This window comes from Salvelinus alpinus, chromosome 1 (genome assembly GCF_045679555.1).
Source record: "Salvelinus alpinus chromosome 1, SLU_Salpinus.1, whole genome shotgun sequence".
Lineage (NCBI taxonomy): Eukaryota > Metazoa > Chordata > Actinopteri > Salmoniformes > Salmonidae > Salvelinus > Salvelinus alpinus.
In genome coordinates, this window is record NC_092086.1 from 13,665,177 (window position 1) to 13,684,621 (window position 19,445).

Genomic DNA, 19,445 nt, shown 5'->3' on the forward strand with positions numbered 1-19,445 from the left:
CCGACAAGTAGCTAAAGTTAACTTTATTGAATGATCTCTGATCATAAACCTCTATGAGCTGGTTGTTGTTTTTATACTAGCCCAAACAGTGCAGATGTGTTTTCACATTAATCACAATATGTTCGGCATATTTTATTAGAATAGGATGTTTAGGCCTACACACTGAACTTTAAAATATCAACTTGTTTCATATTGTCAAAAAAAGCAACTGTTCCAAGTACATGACTGCGGCTCCAGATTCTCAAATCCACTTGGTGATCTATAAATGGGTCAATCCAGACAGTTCAGACTGGTCTCATACTGCAGCGTTTTGGAGTGGTTCCGCCACAACGAGACACTGCATCCAGATGGTCCAGTTTCCTCTCCCATCATGCTGTGTGGTAAATGTCATTCCAGACAAATATCCGTTGCCTTATGGGCTCTACACTGGTTTTCAGGAAGCAGAAGACTCCCGGGACTTGTGAAGTCAAAGTTCCAGGTATGTCCTGCGCCCAGCCTGTGATGTGTGTCAGGTTAGGTACTGTGACTGCAAAAATAAAGAATATCCATGCAAATGGACCAATAAAGCAAGTACTGTTACTTTTATAATATAAGACAAAAAAGGGAACAACATTCAACCTCCACCCACCCAGAGAGAAAAGTGAAGACATTTGGTTGCATATAAAAAATAAAACAGTATACAACACAATGTTAGTAACTGTTGTATGTGCAGCCCAAAAGTCTGTGACGCTACGTTCATCCTGGAGTGGTCTTCTAACCAGGTCCCGGGTCTCTCCTCTGTAACAATGTTTAAGTGGGAAATTAGGCTTGGGCAGGTGGGATGAAGGATCCCTGTAAACCACCGTTGGATCCTGTCACCACTCCAGCACCTGGTCAACCAGTTTCTACTGGAACTGTTTTGGTTAATAGATGTATTTTTTGTTGCCATCCACTGCTTGGACTGTTGTTTTGGGAAGACAGCCTTTATTAAGTGTTTCTCACCTACACAATGAATTCAGAGAGCAGTTAGACATGTTTATATGGTAAACACACCTACACAATGAATTCAGAGAGCAGTTAGACATGTTTATATGGTAAACACACACTAAATGATTGAGGTTTGGGTTTCACAAAATACAGGTAGAGTAGCTGATGCAACAGGAAAGGTGGTAGTTTATATTACACGAGACAATGTCTTCAAAGTGATGCACATGCCTGATCCATTTTATAACAGGAGGTATCAAGTCAAAACGGGTTTATCCATTCGTTCAACTTCTTTAAGTACCAGTCAGCGGCAGTTCCTTGCCCACATTTTCAAATGACAAATTATTACAGTTTGGTGTATTGACAAAGATTCTTTTACTTTTTTTTTCATTTTTAAACACACCCAAGTCAAGTGACATGTTTACAATGTGTAAAACTGTTTTTGTTATGGCCATTGTACTAAAAGTAATTATATTGTTAGGATATTAATTGCCCCTATCGACATGGGGGAGGGGTTACAAATAGGGATGTTTACCGCTAATCAGTTAGCCACCGAAAATATATTTGACTATGCTAATCAGTCCATAGGTAAATTTGCGTCGTTTAATTTGTATTAAATTGGCTTGTGTGTATCTTATGACACGCTCACAGCATACAGAACCTAGTCTGAGGAGCGGAGTAGCCCTTCACCCGCCAGACAGCGTGAGCAGCAGCTCCTCACAGACATGCTACTGGAGTAAAAACGGCCTTTTGGAGGACAAGACATTGCGCAACAAATAACAATTCAATAGTGTGTTAACTTGATGGCCACGATAAAGTAGTATGTTTGTCAATCTTAACTCGTAATTAAAGCACGCCTCCCATTCGCCATTCCAGTGCGTATGCTAGTCAACGGTAGGCAGGCTATCATCACGACACCCACCACTTTGAACGGTGAGCGGGAGGCAGTATAAATTGTTTGAAAGCTGTTATGTTAATTTAAATAATGAAGTCTTACCTTGCTTCTAAAGGAGCCTAGCCAAAATCCATCCATAGAACCGTGGAGGCAATTATTTTATATAAAAAAAAGACTTAAGTCATTCATTACCCAGTACTTGTCTCCTAGTCATATTAGCAACACATCCTAGTTGTTGATCGATTCCCCCTCTAAGTTTCTAATGGAAATGATAATCTCTGTCACATATAGAACCGCTCGTATTAGGTGAGCTGTTTAGAACAGTGGTGTCCTGAGATTTTTCATTTTGGTAAATGTTTGAAAACGATGTTCTATAAGCTGCTTCATTACAGTGTTCAATACCAGGCTATAGCATTTTGACTGGAAGGCGATAGGCTTGATATTGTTGCATGTTTCCATTAATACAGGCGTTGCGTGTTCAATACCAGGCTATAGCCTTTTGACTGGAAGGCGATAGGCTTGATATTGTTGCATGTTTCCATTAAGCGCTTAATGAAAAATGTCCGTTCCTTGTATGCACGCATTGTATTTTTGTGGTTCCTGGAGCCAGGTATTATGGGCAATATACCCCAGGTGGTTCCTGGAGCCAGGTATTATGAGCAATAATGTTAAGGCAATGGGGCTAAAAGTAATTATATTGTTAGGATAATCATGGCCATAATGAACAGGTGAGGTGGGGGTTATGAATACACAATAGACCAGACTACTTGCTACCTAATACCCCTACACCAGGGGGTTCCTGGGACCATGCATTCCACACTAATAGGCCTACACCAGGGGGTTCCTGGGACCATGCATTCCACACTAATAGGCCTACACCAGGGGGTTCCTGGGACCATGCATTCCACACTAATAGGCCTACACCAGGGGGTTCCTGGGACCATGCATTCCACGCTAATAGGCCTACACCAGGGGGTTCCTGGGACCATGCATTCCACGCTAATAGGCCTACACCAGGGGGTTCCTGGGACCATGCATTCCACGCTAATAGGCCTACACCAGGGGGTTCCTGGGACCATGCATTCCACACTAATAGGCCTACACCAGGGGGTTCCTGGGACCATGCATTCCACGCATACACCAGGGGGTTCCTACCATGCAAGACTACAGAGTTGTTAAAAGCATGAAATGTTGCCATGCAAATAAACCATGTCTAGCCAACAGACATTATAGATTAACAAGTAGACAAGATCCTAAATAATTTAAATGCAAAACCTTTTATTTTAATTCTGTGTATTCTGCAATGTAAGATGACACAATTACTATCTGTTATCTCCTCAACGCCGTGTCATAAAGACAGGGCACATCTGCTAACTGGCTGTCTACATGATATGGTGCAATGGTTACAACACAATAAGATCCACTCAAACCGCAATGAAGAAACTACATACCTCAGCAGCACCCTCCATTTTGGAGCTGCACCATATCCAGCCCATTAGAATACAGAAGAAACTACATACCTCAGCAGCACCCTCCATTTTGGAGCTGCACCATATCCAGCCCATTAGAATACAGAAGCAAGAGCTGTCAGAGTTCTACGTTTTCCCCAGCATTTCTGAATCGTAGTCATCGTCGTTGATGAAGTGCTCAGGCTACTAGACACGTCTGTATCTGTCTCTTTCAAAGGAAAACAGTGACATTTTGTTCCTTCTTCCCTAGAATTCTTAAAGCCATGGACTGAAAACACACATGCACAGTTGTTACCCATCTCCAATGTTATTGCAGTCAGCCACATAAAATAACACCAATCACTTTAGGTGGAAAAGAACACATTTCCTGTCTCAAAACCTATAAGACTTTTGATTATATATATATATATATATATTTTTTTTTTTTTAAAGAGCTCATTTGGCCGTATGCTTTCAATAAAACAAAGAATTTGTCCACAATTGACAGGTTTCTCGATCGCTCTGACAACGGAGCAGCGCTAGTGCACAAACAACGTCACGAGTCACGTGACCCTTTTATTTTGGCAGCTTCCAGTTCTAGACCCCAGGGAGAGAAGGCAAAGTCCACCTAACTAGTTCATGTATGGAATCACTTGGGAAATTTAGAATTTTAGGTGAACTTACCCTTTAAAAACAGCTAAATATCTCAAGACTCATGACAAAATGTGTATGTAGAATAGCATGGAACTGCTCATTTCTCTGCCCCATAGCAAAATGTGTTGATGCAGGAAGTTAGCAAAATGTGTTAATGTGTGAAGCTAGCTAACTTCCTGCATCAACACATTTTTCTATGGGGCAGAGCAATTTGCACTTAGGGAGCCTTTCACTTATACTGTGCTTTCAAAATACCCCTCAAGAGAGGCATAATATGTCAAACTGTGGAACTGCAGGAAATGCATTTTAACATGTGAAAAAAATTATCTGGAGGACCTGGAGCTGCTTGCTTGTCAAGACATTAACATCCCTTGCTGATTGTAACCCCCCGTTGCATCAGGCTACAGGCGATCTTGCTGATTGTAACCCCGTTGCATCAGGCTACAGGCGATCATGCTGATTGTAACCTCCCGTTGCATCAGGCTACAGGTGATCATGCTGATTGTAACCCCCCGTTGCATCAGGCTACAGGTGATCTTGCTGATTGCTAAAATAGCACACTTGCCAGCAATATGGACTATATCACAGGCCCTGAAGACATGACATTTCATCAATGTTATTGGGCTCATTTCTGGATTTTATAGTTGGCTATAAAATACTGGATAATGTAACTGTCCAGACTGCAAATGAAACATGAAGTCAAACATGATTAAAATTCTGCCTAAAAAAAAAAAAAAAAAACTTTCTCCTGTGATCTCGCCCACGAGCCAGTGGTTGTCACTTGGTACTGGCCCGGTGTGCTACTGGCAAATTTACCTGAATGTCAAGCCCTGGTGTGTGTGTGAGAGAGTGCGAGCGAGGACAGGTGTGTGCTAGAGACAGGACAGCTGTATGTATCGTGTGAGAGAGAGTGTGACAGGACAGCTGTATGTATTGTGCGTGTGTGTGAGAGAGAGAGTGTGACAGGACAGCTGTATGTATTGTGTGTGAGAGAGAGTGTGACAGGACAGCTGTATGCATCGTGTGTGTGTATGTGTGAGTACTACTCACATGAAGACCAGTGTGGTGGCTGCCATCAGGGCTCCAGGGAACCATGGTTTCTTCCAGCGGAGGACCTGGTCCCCGGCCAGGATAACCTCTCCCCAGCCCTGCAGCTGCTCCTCCAGCTGGGCCGTCTCCTGGGCCTGGAACACACACACACACACACACACACACACAGACCGAGACACACGCCAGAGACAAAGGTTAGGAAGTAGCCTTGGACGAGCCAGAACGGTCCATAAGACAGGAGCCCATCTCCTGTTTCTGTAGAGTGAGGTAGCTTGATCTACCAGTACACCTCCTGAACAGGACGCTAGTCTATTGTAGAGCCAGGTGTTAACCCCCTGGACAGGACGCTAGTCTATTGTAGAGCCAGGTGTTAACCCCCTGGACAGGACGCTAGTCTATTGTAGAGCCAGGTGTTAACCCCCTGGACAGGACGCTAGTCTATTGTAGAGCCAGGTGTTAACCCCCTGGACAGGATGCTAGTCTATTGTAGAGCCAGGTATTAACCCCCTGGACAGGACGCTAGTCTATTGTAGAGCCAGGTATTAACCCCCTGGACAGGACGCTAGTCTATTGTAGAGCCAGGTATTAACCCCCTGGACAGGACGCTAGTCTATTGTAGAGCCAGGTGTTAACCCCCTGGACAGGACGCTAGTCTATTGTAGAGCCAGGTGTTAACCCCCTGGACAGGATGCTACTGGAGGATGCAACTGGAGTAAAGAAGTAAGGTAATAGATAGGCCATAGTAGTAGTCCCCCAAGGTGTGAAAAGGTGAAAACACAGCCTGATAACAGGTCAGGTTGAAAAGGACTCCAGATGCACTGGTGGACTCAGAAGAAAAGCCATCTAACTCTCAGCCCAGACAACTCTGAACTCCAATTCACATAGAGTTAACACTTTAGCCTGTTCATCTAAGGAGCTAGGCTGAGTGCCAAATGGCACCCTATAGGGCTCTGGTCAATGAAGTGCACTATATAGGGACTAGGGTGCCATTTAGACGCATCAGGCTGTACCACAGAAATACCACTGTTTAATGGTTAGCTAATACCTTAAGCGCTGCTGACTTCCAAACATCCATCTACTACTATCAGTTGGCGGCTGAGCAGAGCCACAGGGCCAGAGGAAAACAGAGGTGTCATTGTGAATGGTCTGGGAAGTGAAATAATCCCACGTTGTGCTGGCACCACAAGGACCCGTCTTCATACAGACATCTCATTCCAAGGGCACTAAACACCATGTCGCCTCATGACGCACAGCCAGCCAGGAAAAGACATAGCTATTAACGTTACAGACTTGTTTTGCCACACAGATCATCATCGTGATCCATCCTAGTTGTCAGTTGATGCTCTGTGGTAGGTTTGTTCAGTGGATGAATGTAATCAACGACAGACAAGGCCTGACTGCCACATCTGAGCGCTGTCGTTAAGCTGTCAAAGCACGACTTGACTGAAGACAGTTTCAACCAGATTCTAGAGTTCATTCACTGTTCTAGAACAGCGGTTCCCGAACCTTCTCCCACTCAGGCTCCCCTTCCAGCATTGGAGCATTGGGGAGCATCCCCCGGCACATCCATTTCTATGGCCACAAACTGTTTACGCCCCTCTTGTTGCTAGACAATTTATTTTTGCTGTTTTAAAGCTCATTTCCTGCAATTCTACAAAAAAAAAATGGTGTACTGAGAAAAATCAGTTTTGAAGCCAATTTTCTTTCAATTCCATGCATTTTGCCATGGCTAATGTGTCTTCATGTGATATTTGAGTGACTAACATTACTACAAAATCTAGAAGCAAATAAATAAAAATAAAAAAAGCAAAAAAACAGCCAACATGGGTTAGTTGATCAGGACATTAGTTATAAGTTATAAGCGGCAGGTAGCCTAGTGGTTAGAGCGTTGGGCCAGTAACCGAAAGGTTGCTAGATCGAATCCAACGAGCTGACAAGGTAAAAATCTGTCATTCTGCCCCTGAACAAGGCAGTTAACACACTGTTCCCGGTAGGCCGTCACTGTAAATAAGAATTTGTTCTTAACTGACTTGCCTAGTTAAATAAAGGTTAAATAAACAGCTCTAAGAAATGCAATGACTGACAAGAGGAAAACTGATGCACTACCCAACTTCAAAACAGATGAACCTGGACTGAGTTTCCCAGTTTGGGAACCACTGCTGGAGAATGTAGTGAAATACAGATGAATTCAAGCGGGTGCTACGACTACGATCACGCTCTCCGTAGCCGATGTGAGCGAGACCTTTAAAACAGGTCAACATTCACAAGGCCACGGGGTCAGACGGATTACCAGGACGTGTACTCAGAGCATGCGCGGACCAACTGACAAGTTTCTTCACTGACATTATCAACCTCTCCCTGAACGAGTCTGTAATAGATACACGTTTCAAGCAGACCACCATAGTACCTGTGCCCAAGAAAGCCAAGGTTACCTACCTAAATGATTACCACCCCATAGCACTCATGTAGGTAGCCATGAAGTGCTTTGAAAGGCTGGTCAAGGCTCACAACACCATCATTCCAGAAACCCTAGACCCACAATTCACATACCACCCCAACAGACGATGGCACTCCACACTGCCTTTCCACACCTAGACAAAAGGAACACCTATGTGAGAATGATGCACACTGCCCTAACCCAACTGGACAAGATAAATACCTATGTGAGAATGCTGTTCATCGACTACAGCTCTGTGTTGCACAGCTCCCGCCCTGTGGAACTGTGTCCTGGACTTCCTGACGGGCCGCACCCAGGTGGTGAGGGTAGGTAACAACATCTCCACCCCGCTGATCCTCAACACTGGGGCCCCACAAGGGTGCGTTCTCAGCCCCCTCCTGTACTCCCTGTTCACCCTCGACTGAGGGTGAACAGGGAGTACAGGACTCCCTGTTCACCCTCGACTGATATTATATTAATCTATATTATAGATTTTAACACAAAAATAAAAACATACAACTGACTATGTTGCAGATTTATCATTGAAAAATGTTGCGTAACAAATTCAGTACTTCGATAAATACAGGCATTTGACAAAGCATCATCTCAAACAATTAAAAACACAATTGACCATTCATCACATGACAAGCATACAATATTTTTTTTTATAAAAACACAAAAAAGACACCTTCCCCATGCCATGATATTTACATGTTTGCATATTTCAAAATACTTAACAATTTTTCTCCAACTCAATCAAGTTTGCAGAGGACACTACAGTGGTACGCTTGATTACCAACAACGAGACGGCCTACAAGGAGGTGAGGGCCCTCGGAGTGTGGTGTCACGAAAATAACCTCACACTCAACATCAACAAAACAAAGGAGATGATCGTGGACTTCAGGAAACAGCAGAGGGAGCACCCACCTATCCACATCGACGGGACAGTAGTGGAGAGGATAGAAAGTTGTAAGTTCCTCGGCGTACACATCACGGACAAACTGAAATGGTCCAACCACACAGACAGCGTGGTGAAGAAGGCGCAGTATATACACTGTACTATATGCCATCTTGATGTAATGTATCACTAGCCACTTTAAACAACGCCACTTTTATATGTTTACATATCCTACATTACTCATCTCATATGTATATACTGTACTCTATACCATCCACTGCATCTTGCCTATGTCATTCTGTACCATCACTCATTCATATATATATATATATATATATATATATATATATATATATATTTTTAAATGTACATATTCTTATTCATTCCTTTACACTTGTGTGTATAAGGTAATTGTTGTGAAATTGTTAGGTTAGATTACTCGTTGGTTATTACTGCATTGTCGGAACTAGAAGCACAAGCATTTGGCTACATTTGCATTAACATCTGCTACCCATGTGTATGTGACAAATACATTTTGATTTGTTCATTGACTACAGCTCAACGTTCAACACCATAGTGCCCACGAAGCGCATCACTAAGCTAAGGACCCTGGGACTAAACACCTCCCTCTGCAACTGGATCCTGGAATTCCTGACAGGCCACCCCCAGGTTGTAAGGCTAGGCAACAATACATCTGCCACGTTGATCCTCAACACTGGGGCCCCTCCGGGGTACGTGTTTAGTCCCCTCCTGTTTTCCCTGTTCACCCACGAGTGCGTGGCCAAGCACGATTCCAGCACCATCATTAAGTTTGCTCACGACAACAGTGGCAGGCCTGATCACCGACAATGATGAGAGCCTATAGGGAGGTCAGAGACATGGCAGTGTGGTGCCAGGACAACAACCTCTCCCTCAATGTGAGCAAGACAAAGGAGCTGATCGTGGACTACAGGAAAAGTAGGGCCGAACACGTCCCTATTCACATCGACGGGGCTGTAGTGGAGCAGGTTGAGAGCTTCAAGTGTCCACATCACCAACAAACTATCATAGTCCAAACACACCAAGACAGTCCTGAAGAGGGCACAACAATGCCTTTTCCCCCTCAGGAGACTGAAAAGATGTGGCATGGGTGCCCAGATTCTCAAGAGTTCTACAGCTGCACCATCGAGAGCATGCTGACCGGTTGCATCACAGCCTGGTATGGCAACTGCTCGGCATCCAACCGTAAGGCGCTACAGAGGGTAGCGCGCACGGCCCAGTACATCACTGGGGCCAAGCTTCCTGGCATCCAGGACCTATATACTAGGCGGTGTCAGAGGAAGGCCCCCCAAAAAATTGTCAAAGACTACAGTCACTCAAGTAATAGACTGCATTGTTGGTTTAGGGCTTGTAAAGTAGTTCTCTTTTGCCCATGTCATTATGAATCACAGAATTAATCATTAGATTGTTCTCTACAATATTACAAACATAATATGCTTGTACTTAAGTCTTCATCTTCCAGATCAGTGGCTTTCTATTCCTCTAACTCTAATCAATCAATGTTGCGAGGGGCCGTTTCTATGGCAATTTATACAACGGGTGGGTCTAATCCTGAATGCTGATTGGTTAAAACAGCATTCCAGCCGGTGTCTACGCCACAAATTACCACCTGCTAAATCTACTACGTTAAAATGCCTATTTGTATCGGGACTATATATTGTGGAAGGATGAAATTGTATGAATAAATGAATCAAGATCATTTTAATGAAAATATGGCAGATTTGCGGCACACCACCTGCCCTCGACTACAACCATTTCGCTATCCTCGCAATAACATCTGCTAACCATGTGTATGTGACCAATAAAATGTGATTTAATCTCGGGCCTAACACCACCAGTGCCAATATATCCTTCAAACATTCTTCTCGGGCATTATCATTAAATTTAAAAAAGGTTCGACTCAGAAATGCATAATGAAAACTGGAGAAAAAAAATTTCTGGGAAGGGTATATACTGAAATTCAGTCATAACGTTCATTAATATATAACGTTGACAAAAAAAAAAAAGGTCAATGTTATCACACCATCTAGGTTGCCAGTTGACGTTCAAATTTAGCGCCGTTCTGCCCTCGGTCCGAGCAGTGACAGTTCTCTTGAGTAGCGACCACTTCTGACCATGGTCTTAATTACACTAGTCACTCTAACCATGCTTAATTATTGAGTAAATCGTCTAATGTTTATACCAAATATATATTAGTCATCTTTCGGTGACTAATCAAATAGTTAAGGTAACGTAACACAGCTAGCTGTATGCTAACTACAAAAACACCTTTCATCAATTAACGGTATCATGCGATAACAGCTAGTTAGCCAAGCAATAATGTTAGCTAAAAGGCCAATATTAGACTGCATAACTAATTGTTAGCGTAGATAATGTTAATGTCTAACAAACCATGTAATGCATGGCTTGGTTAATTTGCTCAGATTAATGATTTAATTTGTTGGGCACGGTTTTCATTCTCACTAATCCTCCTTCGCTAGCATAGCTGGTTAATTGTTAGCATGTCGAAGGCCGTTGACAACCGAACGACAGCAGCACTACGACGTTAACGTTACCTAATTCAGGAACAAAAGCTTGTCAAGTCTAAAGTGGGATAACGTTACTTACGAGTACGTTGGCGCTTTTGTTGTCTCCCTCTGCCATAGCTAGCTGTTGTTTAAGGTTTCGGTGATGTTTTAAAGGCAAATTTAAAACGACCCAGGGGCGCAGCAGACGCTTCCCTATTCTTTGTGGATTTTGCAGTTCACAAACCAACCGTTAGATGGCTGGCAGGATGGACTTATGAACAAAAAAACAGACGACGTCATATCTAAAGGCTTTATGGGTAATGTAGTTCACGCCCCTTTTCTCGGCATTGCCCAAAATAAAACTACTCGGCTGTCATGTATGACCCAATCAATTTTAAATCAATAAACCGTTTGTTTCGCAGGAGGAAACTCCTACCACAAGGAAATGAGTAGAATGAGCAATAATTGAATTGGTGAACCTCTGACCAATTTCACAAATCACTTGATTGATTCAATTTAGCTTAAATGGAATTGGATGATTCATTTAATATCAGTCAGGCGTTTGGACCACTGCTGAAGTCCTCAAAGTTCTCTGTGTTACATTTCCCCCTCACTGACTGGATATTGATTGGCTGATAGCCCAGTGAGCTCATTCACCAGTCTATAACCATTACCGGATAGTCTGAGGTGGATTCCTTTCCTTGGCCAAGTCCCAAACTGTACCCTATTACCCTGGTCAAAAGTCTGGGACACAACCCCTGTCTCTTTAAGACCACTGAAAATCGTTAGCCAGCTTTGTCCAGCCATCCTGTTTCCACATCAGTGTAAATACCAGATTGTTGAAAACAGTGTGATTTCTCATCCGAAGCAGCGGAGTACATGCACATTTCAGTCTTTGTAGTTATGGGACGTAGAAGTATGGGATGTAGAAAAACAAATGGAAAAGTGTACAGAGAAGGTAGAGTCCTAAAAATCTGTATGTTCTTCCATTATCCATTTTCTATGTCCATGCAGTTCATATGTTCAGTTTACAGTATCAATCTTTCCACCTGGAGAAAGAATTCTAGAATAAAATGACTTTTACTGTATTTTCATTGGCATCACCGTACAATAATGAAAAATATCAGCCATCAAATCAACATTAAAAACATAGTTTAACACAAATACATGGGGCTCCCGAGTGGCACAGCGGTCTAAGGGCACTGCATCTCAGTGCTAGAGTCGTCACTACAAACACCCTGGTTCGAATCCAGGCTGTAACACAACCGGCCGTGATTCAGAGTCTCATAGGGCGGCACACAATTGTCGTCCGGGTTTGGCCATGTGTAGGCCATCATTATAAATAAGAATTTGTTCTTAACTGACTTGCCTAGTTAATAATAAAATACACCCATTTATTAACTGTGTTTTGTATTTGCAGAACATACGCAGAGACGGAAACAGACGACCATTTTGAATTGCAATTTTATTTCAAACTTAAATCCAATAAAACCTTTAAGAAATAGCAGTTTTGCACGACCACCAAAAAACATCCACTATTCCACTTATTTCTCCCACTAAAAAGGTAAAACTAGAGGGTCAGTTAGTAAGGATAAGTAAAACACAAGGGGAGTATACATCCCATATTAGGAAGGAAGGCTACTACTACTACTACTACTCACAGGCAAGGCAGCAAGTCAAAAAAAGGAATCAGTCTAGTCTAAAGCTTTTCTATTTTATAAACAAGGGATAGGGAGGAGAGAAGCATACAAAATACAACAGATATGAATAAAGATTCACATTGAAGAAAAAGGATTATACATGGATTCCTCTCCGGTCAAGACTTGCATTCCAAATGGCACCCTATTCCCTATTTAGGGCATGACCTTTGACCCATATATGTCTCTTGTCAAAAGTATTGCACTGTATAGGGGATATGGTGCTGTTTGGGACTTAGACCAAGGTTCAGATAGTAACTAGCTAGAACTTTGCCCACTTTGTCATCCTTTCTCAGTCAATCCCGAAATCTTAACTCCCCTCAAAACAACAAAAAGGTAACTTCAGACAATAGGATTAGTTAACTTGAGGCACATCGTTACGCAGTGCCGAAACATATCAATAAAAAGAAAGCGCCACACGACTGAATCTTCTCCCCAAAACACGACTGAATTTTCTCCCCAAATACCCCCATCTCCACTTGATAATCCATTTTTAATGTCAAACTTGTGTGATACTCAATTTCTAAAGAGCTTTGTAAAATAAGTATTTTTTTTCTTCAGTTTTACAATTAATGTTTTAGAGAAGAAAAAAAAGAAAAAAGACAGAGTCTGATTACACTATTATATCTCCTGAAATCATTTCCCCTCTCAGGCTTTGGATGGAGTCCATTGAGCCAACAGATTCTTCCCTTCCCCCCCCCCCCACTCCACACCTGCCCAGTCGCAGCTCAGTCACTGGCCAATCAGAATCACTGTACCATCAGGGAGGAGATTGGTTTAAAAACAGGCGCAGCCAATCAGCTCTGCAGACCACACCTGGCAAAGCCTCCCCTTTCTCCTGCCCCTTTGTATGAGGTCCAAACCCAACGGCATTGCTGGGTAAACCAGCTCAGCTGTTAAAGGGGGGTTGTCATCGGTGGTAACAGTGAAGGAGGGTGGTGGTGTTGGTTTTCATTAGGGGAGGGTAAAGGTTATTCAAAACATAGGGTAGAGGGGGAGGGCCTTATCACCATACCTTCCCTACCAATTCCTCTGCTCCCCTTCCTGTCCCAGACAGACCCCCCCACCCGTACAGACAGGCAGAGTGGTCATATCTGGCTGCAGACAGACTGCAGAGTGACCCTTTAGCTGGTTGTGTTAGCTTGGTCTATTGCCAGGTGGCAGGTTGGGTGGGACTGGGTTTAGCCAGCCAATCAGCCAGGCAGACAGACAGCTCTAGTGCTGCTACGGAAGGGAGTAGGGGTTCCATGGTGGACCCCTAGGAGGTTATATCGGGGTGGGGGGAGTATCTTGACCCCCCCCCTCTCCCCCTCCTTCCCCATCAGCGTGTGGCACGGTTGGGTGCTGCTGCTCCAGTGGCTCCTCCTCTCCTTCCTTCACCCCCAGGCCCAGACAGACACACCTAACCCTAACCCTGCCAGAACAAGGCAGGTGGGTAACAGGGTATGTACGTATCCGGGTGTCTGGTCTGGAGGTTGGGTTGGATGGCTGACCCTCCCTCTGCGAGGCTCTGTTGTGTGCTGGAACCAAAGAGATGCACCACAGGGAGACACCATTCACACCCAGGCTGTCCAGCCCTCGTACAGCTGGGACAGGTTGTCCACATTGGTGGCCTCCTTTATCACACAGTCCACCTGGAGAGGAGAGGGAAAGAGGGGAGGTGGGGAGACAGGTAGGGGAGAGAGGAGGAGACAGGTAGGGGAGAGAGGAGGAGACAGGTAGGGGAGAGAGGAGGAGGAGGAGAGGGAGAGCAGGAGGAGAGAGAGAGACCGGGATAAGGCAAAGGAGGAGGAAAGTGTAGTCAACAAAGTGTGTAGCAGTTGATAAAGCAGCGTGTAGCTGCCTGTTCAGTGGATAAAGCAGCGTGTAGCTGGCTGTTCAGTGGATAAAGCAGCGTGTAGCTGGCTGTTCAGTGGATAAAGCAGCGTGTAGCTGGCTGTTCAGTGTATAAAGCAGCGTGTAGCTGGCTGTTCAGTGTATAAAGCAGCGTGTAGCTGGCTGTTCAGTGTATAAAGCAGCGTGTAGCTGCCTGTTCAGTTGATAAAGCAGCGTGTAGCTGGCTGCTCAGTTGATAAAGCAGCGTGTAGCTGGCTGCTCAGTTGATAAAGCAGCGTGTAGCTGGCTGCTCAGTTGATAAAGCAGCGTGTAGCTGGCTGCTCAGTTGATAAAGCAGCGTGTAGCTGGCTGCTCAGTTGATAAAGCAGCGTGTAGCTGGCTGCTCAGTGTATAACGCAGCGTGTAGCTGGCTGCTCAGTGTATAAAGCAGCGTGTAGCTGGCTGCTCAGTGTATAAAGCAGCGTGTAGCTGGCTGCTCAGTTGATAAAGCAGCGTGTAGCTGGCTGCTCAGTTGATAAAGCAGCGTGTAGCTGGCTGCTCAGTTGATAAAGCAGCGTGTAGCTGGCTGTTCAGTTGATAAAGCAGCGTGTAGCTGGCTGTTCAGTTGATAAAGCAGCGTGTAGCTGGCTGTTCAGTTGATAAAGCAGCATGTAGCTGGCTGTTCAGTGTGTAAAGCAGCGTGTAGCTGCCTGCTCAGTGTGTAAAGCAGCGTGTAGCTGCCTGCTCAGTGTGTAAAGCAGCGTGTAGCTGCCTGCTCAGTGTGTAAAGCAGCGTGTAGCTGCCTGCTCAGTGTGTAGTTACCTGCTCAGTGTGTAAAGCAGTGTGTAGCTACCTGCTCAGTGTGTAGTTACCTGCTCAGTGTGTAAAGCAGCGTGTAGCTGCCTGCTCAGTGTGTAAAGCAGCGTGTAGCTGCCTGCTCAGTGTGTAGTTACCTGCTCAGTGACACTCATCCTCCTGTTGGGGTCCACGTCTCTCCCCTCCAGCTTGGCTTTCACCCTCTTCCACACGCTCACCGCGTACGAGTTCCTCTCCTGGACAGCTGCAGCACACACACACACACACACACACACACACACAACGTCAGAGTCAACCACCACATCAGATTTGGCATGGGTCGCCAGATCCCCAAAAAGTTCTACAGCTGCACCGTTGAGAGCATCCTGACCGGTTGCATCACCACCTGGTATGGCAACTGCTCGGCATCTGACCGTAAGGTCGCTACAGGGGGTAGTATGTACGGCCCAGTACATCACTGGGGCCAAGCTTCCTGCCATCCAGGACCTTTATAATAGGCAGTGTCCTAGGAAGGCCCCAAAAAATTGTCAGAGACTCCAGTTACCCAAGTCATAGACTGTTCTCTCTGCTACCGCATGGCAAGCGGTATCGGAGCACCAAGTCTAGGACCAAAAGGCTCCTTAACAGCTTCTACCCCCAAGCCATAAGACTGCTGAACAATTAATCAAATGGCCACCAGACTATTTACATTGACCCCCCCCTCTGTCTTGTACACTGCTGCTACTCGCTGTTTATTATCTATGCATAGTCACGTCACCCCTACCTACATGTACAAATTACCTCTAACCTGTACCCCCACAAACTGACTCTGTACCGGCACCCCCTAAACATAACCTCGTTATTGTTATTCTTATTGTGTTACTTTTTATATTTTATTTCCCGAGTGGCGCAGCGATCTAAGGCACTGCATCTCAGTGCTTGAGGTGTCACTACAGACACCCTGGTTTGAATCCAGGCAGTATCACAACCGGCCGTGATTGGAAGTCCCATAGGGTGGTGCACAATTGGTGTATGGCTGGTGTAGGCCGTCATTGTAAATAAGAATTTATTCTTAATGGACTTGCTTAGTTAAATCAAATAAAAAAAATACACACATTGATGTCACTTGTTAAATCCACTTCAATCAGTATAGATGAAGGGGAGAGACAGGTTAAATAAGGATTTTTAAGCCTTGAGACATGGATTGTGTACAGTCGTGGCCAAAAGTTGAGAATGACACAAATATAAATTTTCACAAAGTTTGCTGCCTCAGTTTGTATGATGGCAATTTGCATATACTCCAGAATATTATGAAGAATGATCAGATGAATTGCAATTAATTGCAAAGTCCCTCTTTGCCATGCAAATGAACTGAATCCCCAAAAAACATTTCCACTGCATTTCAGCCCTGCCACAAAAGGACCAGCTGACATCATGTCAGTGATTCTCTCGTTAACACAGGTGTGAGTGTTGATGAGGACAAGGCTGAAGATCACTCTGCCATGCTGATTGAGTTTGAATAACAGACTGGAAGCTTCAAAAGGAGGGTGGTGCTTGGAATCGTTGTTCCTCCTCTGTCAACCATGGTTATCTGCAAGGAAACACGTGCTGTCATCATTGCTTTGAACAAAAAGGGCTTCACAGGCAAGGATATTGCTGCCAGTAAGATTGCACCTTAATCAACCATTTATCACATCATCAAGAACTTCAAGGAGAGCGGTTCAATTGTTGTGAAGAAGGCTTCAGGGCGCCCAAGGAAGTCCAGCAAGTGCCAGGACCGTCTCCTAAAGTTGATTCAGTTGCGGGATCGGGGCACCACCATTACAGAGCTTGCTCAGGAATGGCAGCAGGCAAGTGTGAGTGCATCTGCACACACAATGAGGCCAAGACTTTTGTAGGATGTCCTGGTGGTCAAGAAGGGCAGCAAAGAAGCCACTTCTCTCCAGGAAAAACATCAGGGACAGACAGATATTTTGCAAAAGGTACAGGGATTGGACTGCTGAGGACTGGGGTAAAGTCATTTTCTCTGATGAATCCCCTTTCTGATTGTTTGGGGCATCCGGAAAAAACCTTGTCCGGAGAAGACAAGGTGAGCGCTGCCATCGGTCCTGTGTCATATCAACAGTAAAGCATTCTGAGACCATTCATGTGTGGGGTTGCTTCTAAGCCAAGGGAGTGGGCTCACTCACAATTTTGCCTAACACAGCCATGAATAAAGAATGGTACTAACACAGCCATGAATAAAGAATGGTACTAACACAGCCATGAATAAAGAATGGTACCAACACATCCTCCGAGAGCAACTTCTCCCAACCATCCAGGAACAGTTTGGTGACGAACAATGCCTTTTCCAGCATGATGGAGCACCTTGCCATAAGGCAAAAGTGATAACTAAGTGGCTCGGGGAACAAAACATTGATATTTTGGGTCCATGGCCAGGAAACTCCCCAGACCTTAATCCCATTGAGAACTTGTGGTCAATCCTCTAGAGGCAGGTGGACAAACAAAAACTCAAATTCTAACAAACTCCAAGCATTGATTATGCAAGAATGTGCTGCCATCAGTCAGGATGTGGACCAGAAGTTAATTGACAGCATGCCAGGGCGGATTGCAGAGGTCTTGAAAAAGGGTCAACACTGCAAATATTGACTCGTGTATATCAACTTCATGTAATTGACAAAAATATCTAAAGACACTGAAGCAGCAAACTTTGTGGAAATTAATATGTGTCATTCTCAAAACTTTTGGCCACGACTGTATGTGTGCCATTCAGAGAGTGAATGGGCAAGACAAAAGATTGAAGTGACTTTGAACGGGGTAGGGTAGTAGGTGCCAGGCGCACCGGTTTGTGCCAAGAAATGCAACACTGCTGGGTTTTTCACGCTCCACAGTTTCTGTGTATATCAAGAATGGTCCAGCACCCAAAGGACATCCAGCCAACTGGACACCACTGTGGGAAGCATTGGAGTCAACATGGGCCATTTGGGACAGCTAGGGTAGCAGTCTATATGGAATAGGGTCCCATTTGGGACAGCTAGGGTAGCAGTCTATATGGAATAGGGTCCCATTTGGGACAGTTGGGCAGCAGTCTATATGGAATAGGGTCCCATTTGGGACAGCTAGGGTAGCAGTCTATATGGAATAGGGTCCCAATTGGGACAGTTGGGCAGCAGTCTATATGGAATAGGGTCCCATTTGGGACAGCTAGGGTAGCAGTCTATATGGAATAGGGTCCCAATTGGGACCGTTAGGGTAGCAGTCTATATGGAATAGGGGGCCATTTGGGACAGTTGGGCATCAGTCTATATGGAATAGGGGGCCATTTGGGCAGCAGTACTGCTGCTTCTTCTAATTATAGACTAATTTAATTGGAGGTCAGGGGTTAGATGGATGGTTAGGGGTCGTACCTCGTCCCGTCTTGGGGTCACGTACAGCCCGTTTGGGGCTGGGATTCAGACCCTTGCTGGTCATCGTCTGAGCGCTGGGGGGGGTGTCCGCCGGGGTGCCAAGGTTACGGGGGAGGAGCTTGCGTGAATTCTGGGACATTGAGTCCGTCTGAGTCTTCACACCGCTGCACCTCACCGCTGGGGAGAGAAGGGGAAAAAGAGAGAAGGGGAAAGAGTGTGAGTGTGAGTGAGTGAGTCAGTGAGTGAGAGAGTGTGAGAGTGTGAGTGTGAGAGAGTGTGAGTGTGAGAGAGTGTGAGTGTGAGAGAGTGTGAGTGTGAGAGAGAAAGGAGAGAGAGAGAAGGGGAGAGAGTGAGAGAGAAGGGGAGAGAGAGAGAGAGAGAGAAGGGGAGAGAGAGAGAGAAGGGGAGAGAAAGGGGAGAGAGGAAAGGAAAGAGCAGGAAGGAGAGAAAGATCGTGAAGAGAACGGGAGAGAAAGTAATCATAGCCTGTGAGCTCTGAAGCGATATGCCATTTTTAATCATTCTGGTATTTAACACAGGTTATCACATTAAACAAAGGGCCCCCCTATTCCCTATGTAGTGCCATACTTTTAACCTAGGGCCCATAGTAGTGCACCACATTGGGAATAGGGTGCCCTCAGCCAGGGTAGCACACAATGAGGGAGGTGTAGTTACCTGCAGCGAAGCTGGTCTGAGCTGTAGAGGTGGGGCTGGAACAGTTTCCACCCCTCTCTGTCACCAACGGAGATGCAAAGCCAACCAGGCCGTTATACACACTGAAGACAGAGAGGAGGGACGGGGTGGCCACTGTCAGTACGGGTAGGGGTGTTTGTAGCTCAT

The 19,445-nt window shown here is 45.0% G+C and overlaps 2 protein-coding genes across 6 annotated transcripts in view; both read right to left on the reverse strand.

The window, feature by feature from the left end:
* The window catches only part of arl6ip1 (ARL6 interacting reticulophagy regulator 1), a 27,777-nt gene extending 16,606 nt beyond the window's left edge, over positions 1 to 11,171 (reverse strand). The window contains exons 1-2 of the mRNA XM_071391638.1: positions 10,992 to 11,171; positions 5,011 to 5,144 (exon numbers count right to left, since the gene is read on the reverse strand). Coding sequence (XP_071247739.1) covers positions 5,011 to 5,144; positions 10,992 to 11,027 — 170 coding nt within the window. The 5' untranslated portion in view covers positions 11,028 to 11,171. The remainder of the gene's footprint in view (positions 1 to 5,010; positions 5,145 to 10,991) is intronic.
* A 1,166-nt stretch (positions 11,172 to 12,337) lies between these two features.
* Positions 12,338 to 19,445, reverse strand: part of smg1 (SMG1 nonsense mediated mRNA decay associated PI3K related kinase) — a 104,697-nt gene continuing 97,589 nt past the window's right edge. For all 5 annotated transcript variants that reach the window (XM_071391662.1, XM_071391653.1, XM_071391670.1 and 2 more), the window contains 4 exons: positions 19,281 to 19,381; positions 18,606 to 18,782; positions 15,357 to 15,463; positions 12,338 to 14,222 (listed from right to left, as the gene is read on the reverse strand). In XM_071391662.1, coding sequence (XP_071247763.1) covers positions 14,145 to 14,222; positions 15,357 to 15,463; positions 18,606 to 18,782; positions 19,281 to 19,381 — 463 coding nt within the window. In that variant the 3' untranslated portion in view covers positions 12,338 to 14,144. The remainder of the gene's footprint in view (positions 14,223 to 15,356; positions 15,464 to 18,605; positions 18,783 to 19,280; positions 19,382 to 19,445) is intronic.